This window comes from Procambarus clarkii, chromosome 84 (genome assembly GCF_040958095.1).
Source record: "Procambarus clarkii isolate CNS0578487 chromosome 84, FALCON_Pclarkii_2.0, whole genome shotgun sequence".
Taxonomy (NCBI): domain Eukaryota; kingdom Metazoa; phylum Arthropoda; class Malacostraca; order Decapoda; family Cambaridae; genus Procambarus; species Procambarus clarkii.
Window position 1 is genome coordinate 22,817,730 of NC_091233.1, and position 11,713 is coordinate 22,829,442.

The 11,713-nt window shown below is 39.7% G+C and overlaps 1 protein-coding gene across 1 annotated transcript in view; it reads right to left on the minus strand.

Moving 5' to 3' along the window:
• Positions 1-1,978: 1,978 nt before the first annotated feature.
• The window catches only part of LOC123774881 (uncharacterized), a 9,970-nt gene continuing 235 nt past the window's right edge, over positions 1,979-11,713 (minus strand). Inside the window, exons 2-8 of the mRNA XM_045769543.2 lie at positions 9,820-9,954; positions 9,218-9,355; positions 7,419-7,530; positions 6,367-6,474; positions 5,635-5,689; positions 5,018-5,104; positions 1,979-3,856 (exon numbers count right to left, since the gene is read on the minus strand). Coding sequence (XP_045625499.2) covers positions 3,488-3,856; positions 5,018-5,104; positions 5,635-5,689; positions 6,367-6,474; positions 7,419-7,530; positions 9,218-9,355; positions 9,820-9,954 — 1,004 coding nt within the window. The 3' untranslated portion in view covers positions 1,979-3,487. The remainder of the gene's footprint in view (positions 3,857-5,017; positions 5,105-5,634; positions 5,690-6,366; positions 6,475-7,418; positions 7,531-9,217; positions 9,356-9,819; positions 9,955-11,713) is intronic.

The following is an 11,713-nucleotide window of genomic DNA, read 5'->3' on the forward strand; positions in this document are numbered from 1 at the left end:
TGGTGGGAGTTGACTCGAGTTTATGGCAAGAAATGGCGAACAGGAGGGGGGGGGGAAGGGAGGGAAGACTGACCACACGAGGGGACGGCAACCAGGGGAAGGGGAAAGAAAGAGGGGAGAAGATAGAAGAAAGAAGAAAGGTTGGTCTGCACCGATCATTATACGAGGGTGCATAATGAAATAAATTAAACTAACTCATTTGCGTTACATCGTATGTAAACATTGACATAAACATATTTGTAGAGCAACTGAATCTGTATTTTTATAAACAGTTACTACAACTATTGTTAAAATAAATTCCTATTTCATCCGGAAGTTTAAGTTAAATACTTCTTTTGTATTTATAATTTATGTCATAATCTGAAATTATTGAAAAATCATTAACGATAATAATAATAATAATAATAATAATCGCACAAAAATCACATTAACGTGATATATATTAATGAAAAAATCCGCTAGAACAATGTAGCTAAGGTAAATACAAGTCCCTCTGGTCTAGTGGTAGAATATGTGGCTTGGTAACGCCAAAGTCGAAGGTTCGCGTCCACCTTATTGCCCTAGTGGATTATCTCAATAGTAATAATAATAATAATAATGGAGGCATGAGGCACCGAACTGGTACCAAATTAGGTGTTTACCCATTATCAGGAGGCCTGGTCGAGGACCGGGCCGCGGGGACACTAAAAGCCCCGAAATCATCTCAAGATAACCTCAAGATCTCAAAATTACCTGCGTACACTTGAGTGTGGTGTAGTGGTTCACCACCATAAACGCCTCTGAAATACACAAGGAAGTGACGCTAATGTGAAAATCAACTGGAACAATGCAGGGATTCGAGCATTGATTCGAATGCGATTCGAGCATTGATTCGAATGCTCGAATGCGATTCGAGCATTCGAGCCTCAACCCTTGACATAAGTCGAGGCCAGGAAGCAACCCGTCCTCGACTCAAGTCCATTACATTCAGCGGTCAACCCCACAGACGCAATCATAAATTTTACTCAAATTTACTGTTCACTCAAAACGGGAATTTTCTCAAGTATAAATTAATATTATAATATATTAGCATATTGTGTATATATAGGCATAGGATAGGTTAGGTTAGGTGTTTAGGTTCTGTTGGCGATTATTTGTATTTGTAGTACGTGGGTGAAGCATTTATAGCGTTGTGATTCGAACAAAATTCGTCAGTGAAGCACTTATTCCGGATATGTTCGAATGTCAGCAGTTATGAGTCGTGTGTAAACCGCTTTTCATTCATAAACAGGGGGTTTGGCGGGTGCATGGAATCACTTTGGGGTCTTTGTTTGGAGGACGGGCTGCAGGAAGACACAGGGTCGATTGTTTGAACCCCAGCATTGCTACAATAAATTTTTTAATTGATTCATCACGTTAGTGATGATCTCTACGTGTAATAATATTAATAATAATATTACAAAATTGATAACATTAATATCTTCAACAAACCAGTGCCATTTATCCAGCTCAAAATACAAAAGAAAATAATGGATGCAAAGTTAATAAAATTTGTTTCAGACATTTTGTTAAATTCTGGGTGGGAAAAAGTGCTGTAGATTTATGGAACAAAATTGCCTGGTAAACTTGGTATGGGATCGCTTGATTGTTTCAAGCGTAGGTTAGACATCTGAATGAGTCGAGGCCACGTCAAGGTCCACGTCTTTGGTGACCCAGGTCGACAGTTCGATCCCCCCGCCCTACTCCACATATTTTCTTATATATGTGTATTTTGTGATACATTATGTATAATGATGAAAATTTTTGTTACTGATGAATGAATACAATTCCACGTACAATAAATTTTAATATTTCCCCATTCAATAAATTTTAATATTTCTCCATTCAATAAATTTTAATATTTTCACATACAATAAATTGTAATATTTCCACATACAAACATTTGAAAGATTATTTAATGTTTAGTTATCTCAAAATCCAGTTAATCAAACCAAAAATAATATGTTGAATATTTTACTGTGTTTCTGGAACATTGTAGACGTTAAAATTATTAATTATGTAGAAAATTAAAATTTGTGTCAGTTTGTCTGATAATAATTACCAATTTTAGGAGCCTTAAAAACAAAAGCCATTAAATCATGAACAAATGAACAAATCATCACCAGTGTATCCATTAAAACATCTTCAGTACTAAATAAATTTAGTTATTTCATAGCAAAGCATTACAAATCATCGATCAAAATAATGAATTCAATCATAGTTTCTCTATAAACGTCAGTATTTATATTCACTATCTTAGTGACAGACACCAATATGTAGCCATCAATGATGTAACTTCTCCCACTCTACCATTAACCGCTGGGGTGCCACAGGGTAGCATCCTAGGTCCTCTCCTATTTCTTATATACATCAATGATCTGCCTAATGTCTCTAACATTCTTAAACCTATATTATTTGCTGACGATACTACCCTCATCTACTCAGACCCCAACCCACACACACATTAAATAATGTTGGAAATAATGAACTAAAAAAAGTCCACTTATGGATGTCAACCAACACACACTAAACATAGAAAAGACCTACCACATCTTAATTGGAAGCAAATCAACAAATGCAAGTCAGCTTCAGATAGACAGTGAGATAGACAATGATAGACATCAGCAATAAAAATGATGTAAAGTTCCTTGGCCTATACTTAGCCAAGAAACTCAACTTCAGCACCCACATACAACACATAACCAAGAAAGTCTCTAAAACGGTTGGTACACTCTCTAAAATCAGATATTATGTACCTAACTCTGCTCTCCTCTCTCTATACTACGCACTAATCTATCCCTATCTTACTTATGGTATCTGCGCATGGGATTCAACCACTGCAAACTGCCTCAAGCCCATCATCACCCAGCAAAAATGGGCTACCAGAACAATAACAAACTACTTTCAGACAACACTCAGCCCCCTTGTTTAAATCCCTAAACATGCTTAACATAAACTCACTACACACATTTTCTTGTGCCATTTGCATTTACAAAACCCTGTTCTTAAATGCAAACCCTGTTCTGATACTCTTCCTGGACAGATGTAATAGAACCCATTATCACCACACCAGAAATAAATATATCTTTGATATCCCCAGAGTGAAACTTAATCTGTGTAAACACTTTATGCAATTAAAGGGACCCAGTCTATGGAACTCACTCCCTAACGAATTGAAAAGCTCTCTAACTTTTGCCTTATTCAAAAACAAAATTAAAAAGTACCTAATTTTATCTACATAGCTTCCTACCTAGCTTGCACTGTATCAAGTGCTACCCAATCTCCTAATATATGTACCCAAGCCATACACCTTTATCATTGTAATCATTGCTATCATCTTATATCATGGTTGTTATATTGAACGCATATTTTATTGCATTATACCTTGAAATAACCCTCAAACTATGCTACCATGTACCATGTTGTACCATGTAGGGTGCAAGGTTCACTTACACCCAACCAGTAGCCTCTATTCTCTGTTTACTTTTTGGTGATTGGTTGATGTGGATGTGGGTTCAGAAGTAGCCGAGGGTGTACAGGTGGATGTGGGTTCAGATGTGGATATGGACGTGGATATGAGTTTCGATGTGGATATCAGCGTTGTTGTAGAAGATACGGGCACGGTTTTGGTTGTGGAAACGCTTGGAACTTTTCCAGTCGATGTAGAGGTTGGTGACTTGGTAGATGTAGAGGTAGATGACGGGGTGGATGTAGAGGTAGATGAAGGGGTGGATGTAGGGGTGGATAACGCCGCTGAAACTTTCTCTTCATTGGAAGGGAGAGATGTGAAGAGCTCAGCCTCAAAAGCAACATTAACGAGTCCAACATCGCTGCTTTCCTGTAAGATCATATGAACATTTTAACAAGATTAGCAAATAACATCAACTCAACATTTAGAATAGACATTTAATAAAAATAAAAAAAATTATAACCTAACAACCATACAGACTTTAAACTAATTAATTAGTCCTCAGTACTAGCTAACTTATAACATATTCCACTTATATAACATTATTAATTCAGTAATTCTAAAATTTTATATGTTGTAATGTTGGTAAACATTCTCTCAAGAACTGAGTGTGAATGAGCATGATAAAGACACGAAGCTCATTCGGTTAACCAAGCTTTGTTAGTTGGGCAAAGATCTATATCATATCAAAGAGCGAAATATACCAGGTTTAAGACAATATTTTAAATGCTAAATACAATCCGTCATCATATATAGAGACATCACAATATGTACAGACATCTTCCTATATACAAAAACATCATATATATTGAGACATCATCGTATATACAGAGACATCATCATATATATTGAGACATCATCGTATATACAGAGATATCATCATATATACTGAGACATCATCATATATACAGAGACATCATCTCACACATAAAACGTTCTGGAACACAAAGATCAGTCAGCACCGTTCCTGTGCCAGGTAAGTTACGGGCTCACCATAGCCCGTGCTACTTGGAACGTGTTCCGAGTACCTGAATCTATAACAACAACAACAACTCAAAGATCATCCATCCTCAGCTTACGCGTCACACATCAGCTCAAGATAACCAAACAAAACAATAACAAACAATGTTTTCTTAGCACTTGAGTACACGAGTGAAACTGGACAAAACTAACCTTTTGGATTACCTTAATGCCCGGACTACCTTCAGGGCCTTACTAAGTTCAAGTTCAAGTATGTTTTTCGAGACAAGAAAGAAATACATCTCAAAGGGATAGAGTAGCTTAGGCTATTTCTACCCCCCATCCTCTTGGGCCTTACCTTAGGAACTATCTAGCGAGCCTCACCTTGCGCAAATTTTGAGTGTTTTAACAGAAAACGAGGAGAATAGATAGGGAGGTAAATGTAACAGCCACATAAGTGCAATTATGTACTATGTATGACAGTCAGGAAATGTACTTATTACACTTCGTATTAAAACGCACTGTCAATTCGGAGGATGGGTTGTAAGGTGAGCATCTTGAGAGCCTTACCTTGGTGTTCATCTGGAGGGCGTCTTGATAGGAGGGAAGTTTGTCAACAACATCGTCGTATGTCGGAGGAGTGTCGTTGGCCGGAGGCTGAAAATATGAGGGAATTATTATGGGGGAAGGAATTTCTAAGAATTGAGGGAAATTACTATGGGGTGAGAGGGTTTATATGGAGTCTGAGGGGAATTACTATGGGGTAAGGAGAGTTTATATGGAGTCTGAAGGAAAATTACTATGGGGTGAGGGAATTATTATGGAATTAGGATGATTATAACGGAGTAAGAGGTAAAGAGATGGGAACATCAATATGTTATTCATAAGGTCAACTCATATGTGCTTTTAACAATTAAAATCAATACCCAACAGAAAAAATATGAATTATGTTATTCACAAAATTTATTTTATTCTTGTTTTGCATATATAATATTTTTAAATTATTCTATTAAATTATGTAAATATAACTGTAAATTAACTTTAAATTAATTAAAGTAAATTATGCAAATGTAACTTTAAATGAACTTTAAATTAATTAAAGTAAATTAAACTAGAATTTTTAATGTTACTAGAATTATTGCTTCTAGCATTTTGACTATTTTTACTAGTAATACTTAAAATATTACCTGACGTCTCACACTCCTCCTGAACCAGCTCTCAGGCAGCCTTCGTTGTCGTCGGCTGTGGATGACACGAAGTGGTCAGTACCGGTCCAGTTAATGTCAGTCTCTACCACTTTATATCGAGAGTCCACTACGGGCTCACCATACCCCGTGCTACTTGGAATTTTTTGTTCTAGGTAGGGAATCTTGTACAATAACACAACTCTCTTACCAAGCTGTTAGTACACGTTAGTAATAATAGTACATTCTTCTTATTATTATTGTTGATGGTGTTGTTAAAGATTTACTATCCATTAGAAAGCTGTTAATTCAGCAAGCTCTCCAGAGCGCTTAATTAAGATCTTACAAATGACGCTTCCAAGTGCTCTAATACGAGGCGATTACACTCGCGCGAAGCCGTGAGTACGGTTCAATGAACAGCCGTACAGAAGCCTCAAATTAATCAAATCAAAGCTCTCTAAGACCGTAGCCTCAACAACAGCGCCCAAGAATCTATACAGCCACACTCTATAAGCATCACGAGTGCCGCAAATGCACTCAAGGAACTCCACAACTCGAGTGAAGGGAGATTTATTTATTTATTTATTTATTTATTTATTTATTTATATATATACAAGAAGGTACATTGGGTTTGTGAGAATACATTGGATAGAACAGTATTTACATTCTTGCAAAGCCACTAGTACGCGCAGCGTTTCGGACAGGTCCTTAATCTAGCAGAGATGGAAAACTTACTTGCTTATCCTGTGGTAGCTGTAGCCGAGGACGCAACAGATGAGCACAATAACAAAGGTTGTCACCAGCATCCCTACCGCCAGCTGCTTCCCGTAGAAGGGAATGTAACTGTGGGGGAGAGTACAGTGAAAACTCTCAACCTCCTATCATGCCTTATGTAGACTAAGGTAAACTCGAGGCCGTATGTTGCTATGGATAAATCCAAAATCACGTGTTGTTATGGGTAAACCTCAGACCACATGTTGTTATGGGTAAACCTTAGACCACATGTGTTGCTATGGTAAACATCATATGTGTTTAATGTTTTTTTTTTCTGCTGTATGTGTTCTAGGGTTTACCTTAGTAATATTCAAGAGTCATGGACGGGATCAGACTCACCACTCACACATAGACAGGATCACTCACCACACACATGACACTAGACAGGATCAGACTCACCACTCACACATAGACACATAGACAGGATCAAACTCACCACTCACACATAGACGGGATCACTCACCACACAGATGACACATAGACAGGATCACTCACCACTCACAGATGACTCATGGACGGGATCAGACTCACCACACACACGACACATAGACAGGATCACTCACCACTCACAGATGACTCATGAACAGGATCACTCACCACATACATGACACAGACAGGATCAGACTCACCACATACATGACACAGACAGGATCAGACTCACCACATACATGACACAGACAGGATCAGACTCACCACATACATGACACAGACAGGATCAGACTCACCACATACATGACACAGACAGGATCAGACTCACCACATACATGACACAGACAGGATCAGACTCACCACATACATGACACAGACAGGATCAGACTCACCACATACATGACACAGACAGGATCAGACTCACCACATACATGACACAGACAGGATCAGACTCACCACATACATGACACAGACAGGATCAGACTCACCACATACATGACACAGACAGGATCAGACTCACCACATACATGACACAGACAGGATCAGACTCACCACACACATGACACAGACAGGATCAGACTCACCAGAAAGTGAGGTCGTAGAAGATGCCATTGTTGACACACTCACAGTAGCCTCCCTTGCACTCAGCCAGTGGGTGAGTGCAAGTGGTGTTGTAACACTGGGCGCCCACCCATCCTGTGTTTACACAACTTTATTCACACGTGGAGCTGGAGAGTAGGTGGTTAGCGTGTAATGGTGTAGTTCGGGGTAGTTAGTAAATAAATTTCGCGGTGATCCGGGGGAGATAAGCGTGGGCGTAATGATTCAGCCGTAGTTACGAATTGGTAATTTGCCTCACTGATATGGTTACTTAATCAACAGGTTTGCAATGATGGATATAAACTTGATAAGTTCAGATTCAGGAAAAACCTGGGTAAATACGAGTTTGGAAATAAGATGGTGCATCTATAGAGCAAATTATAGAGTAATGTATGTATGGGACAATGGAGAAGAGAAGGTATCTACACCATCAGTAGAAGGTATCTACTACGGGGAGCCGGTCGGCCAAGCGGACAGCACGCTGGACTTGTGGTCCTGGGTTCGATCCCAGGCGCCGGCGAGAAACAATGGACAGAGTTTCTTTCACCCTGTGCCCCTATTACCTAGCAGTAAAATAGGTACCTGGGTGTTAGTCAGCTGTCACGGGCTGCTTCCAGGGGGTGGAGGCCTGGTCGAGGACCGGGCCGCGGGGACACTAAAGCCCCGAAATCATCTCAAGATAACCTCAAGATCTCAAGATAGTTATTAGGAGAAGGAATCTACAGGAGCCAGAGAGAAACATGTATTAGAGATGGTGGATATTTCTCCAACACTGTCCCCACAAGTACACATAAACCGAGTAACATCGGGAGAATATGAGACGCTGGCAACTTTGAGGTTACCTTGAGGTGCTTCCGGGGCTTAGCGTCCCCGCGGCCCGGTCATCGACCAGGCCTCCTGGGGCCAGATTCACGAAGAAGTTACGCAAACACTTACGAACCTGTACATCTTTTCTCAATCTTTGGCGGCTTTGTTTACAGTTATTAAACAGTTAATGAGCTTTAAAGCACCAGGAGGCTGTTTATAACAATAACAACAGTTGATTGGGAAGTTTTCATGCTTGTAAACTGTTTAATAAATGTAACCAAAGGCATAAAAGTTTGTGGAAAGATGTACACGTTCGTAAGTACTTGTGTAACTGCTTCGTGAATCTGGCCCCTGGTTGCTGAACTGGTCAACCAGGCTGACGTACGAATCACAGCCTGGTTGACGTCGTTAAAGCAAGCATTAAAACATCGTGTAGAAACCTAAACCCGCACTCATTCAAGGCAATCTACAGAGTCTTTGCTTGACCAATACTGTAATATGCAGCACTGGCCTGGAACCCGCACTTGGTGAAGCATAATACTCAAATTTGGAATATTACAAATATTTGCAATAAGATTAGTGCCAGAGCTAAGAGGACTGAACTACGAGGAAAGTTAAGGGAACTAGATCTCACAACCCTAGCGGAAAGAAGAATCACAGAGGACATGATTGCAACATACAAGATACTGATAGGAATTGACAAGTGAATAATAATTAGAGAAAGTAGGACGAGAGGACATAAGTGGGAAACGCAAATGAGCCGAAGAAATGTAAAGCAGCTCTCGTTCCACATACAAGTGGTCCATAAATGGAACCCACTGAAGGAGTAAGTTGTAGAAACCACCTCCACCCACAACTTTAAGACAAAATATTCGAATATCAGAATAGTTAAAGTACAACGCACTAGGTACAACAGGGGCCGCGGTAGGCGGGCCCATATGATCTTCCCCGCCATTACTGACAAAGTACCACTTACCGCAAGGTCCGCAGTAGTAAAATGGTTCTCCGTTACTGTAGAAATCACGACTGTATGACACGCATTTGCCCGGGCCGCAGGTGCAGTGGCCCGCACCATGGTGGTGGTGGTGGTGTGGCTCCTTATCTTCCGGAGAGTCTGAAGGAGACACAGTTGTCAGACCAGTGATTAAGCGCAAGATTCATGTACTTGTCCGGAGTAACGTTAGGTGAGGTGATGGTCAAGTGCACACTGTAGAAGGTCCATGTGAGGACACGGGCTTCATACATACATGGACACGAGCTAAATATGAGTAATTGCATGCTTTATGGCTCCTCTATACAGGTCTAATGTTATGTGTGGTGAAGTGCGTTAGCTGCTGTACTACCAACGTAAAAGTTGTCGTTGTAAGTGACAGCAGTTACTTCCATGTTCCTTTCCAGAGTAGAGCTTATGTAAAACTTTTGTAAAAAAAGTATGTCAATGACTTAATCGCGAGTTAATAGTGCTACAGTGACGTATGGTACTGCGGTGGTAGTGTCACTATTACTTCAGTGTTAGAGTGGTGTTACAGCAGCGTTGGGGTTGGGGGGGGGGGGTGAGATGGCAGATGCTGTACTCACAATTACAGTAAGGCCTTGAAGGTAAGGAAGTGTCGTAACTCAGAGCGATGTCCAGCCCACAGAGAGCAGCTGTACAATTAGCATCGCTGGTACACTCCACGGACTCAATGTCCTCCTCCAGCTCGACCAGCGAACCTGTGGGAGGTTGAACGGGTGACTTAGAGAGACAGAGAGACAGTACCAGAGAGTGTGAGTACATACTTGTACTCACAAATATACAGTACTCACAATCTTTGCAGGAGATTAAACCTCTAACCTTGGCACTCATATCCACTGCCTTGCCTCATAAGCCACCTTCCCTTTATCATAACTTCCTCATAATAAACTTTTTCCTCTGTTCGAAATATTGTTTAGATGATAACTTTCAAAGCTCTCCAATGTGTTTTGAGTCGACGTGCGGCGATAAAAGAGGAGAGATAAGCGTTATCAACATGTCACCCTCAAAGGGATAGGGTGCCAGTCAGTAATGTTGACACATACATACATACATACATACATACATACATACATACATACATACATACATACATACATACATACATACATACATACATACATACATACATATATACGTACATACATACGTATATACATACATACATACATACATACATACATACATACATACATACATACATACATACATACATACATACATACATACATACATACACACACACACACACACACACACACACACACACACACACACACACACACACACACACACACACACACACACACACACACAAGGTCAAGATCCCTTAACCTTGGCTACATTGCTTAACTTACTGATATTTGTATAAACATTTTTAAGTCATATTAATGCATCAGTAATCACTTTTATTCTTGGAAAACCTCATCCATCTTCTACCGGTTAAAGACACAAGATTTTAGTATTTTATATAATATTCTTGTAGTCCAGGTTTATCGTTACATTTTCCTTGTTTGTCTCACGCTTATTTCACCTTTGAAATTGAAATTGAAATAAGTTTATTGAGGTAAAATACACACAAAGGGATGAGGTAGCTCAAGCTATTCTCACCCCGTTCAGTACATCGTGTTAATACATACATAGACACACATCACAAACAATAAACATTATCAAACATTCTGAGAGATAAACATCTACATTTCCTTATTTCACCTTTGTCCGGACAAATTGATTACCTGTCAGACAGTTAACCTGGTCGATTGCTTCTTTAACTTGACTATTCATGACGGTAATCTAGAACGTTGTAGAGCATTTCTTCTCACTCATAATTATACCTTTGTCCAAATTTCTATTTCTCTCACATAAATACCATCAAAACCTTCTCACGTAAGATCCATTCCACAATATCTTGAGCAATAACAATTTACTTGGATCATGGTGGCTCGAACTCTGGACCCAGATTCACGAAGTAGTTACGCAAGCACTTACGAACATGTACACCTTTCCTCAACCTTTGACGGCTTTGGTTACATTTATTAAACAGTTTACAAGCATGAAAACTTCCCGATCAACTGTTGTTATTGTTATAAACAGCCTCCTGGTGCTTCGGAGCTCATTAACTGCTAAGTAATTGTAAACAAAGCCGCCAAAGATTGAGAAAAAATGTACAGGTTCGTAAGTGCTTGCGTAACTGCTACATGAATCTGGCCCCTGGTCTTTTAAGTGCGAAACTGTCAACAAACCTTTGTTCACAAGGATATTGGAATGAGAGCTCTCCAAATTCCTTAGTGGAATTTCCTGGAAATGTCTTAACTCTCCGTTGGGTACCAGTTAGGTCATGATGGTGAGAACCCATGGCTGGTAAGACGATAGTCTTGTACTTTCGAGGCCCGTGTTCGATCCCCGCTGATCAAAGTAAATAAGATTTTCAAGTAGATTGACAATAATTCTCCACTACGA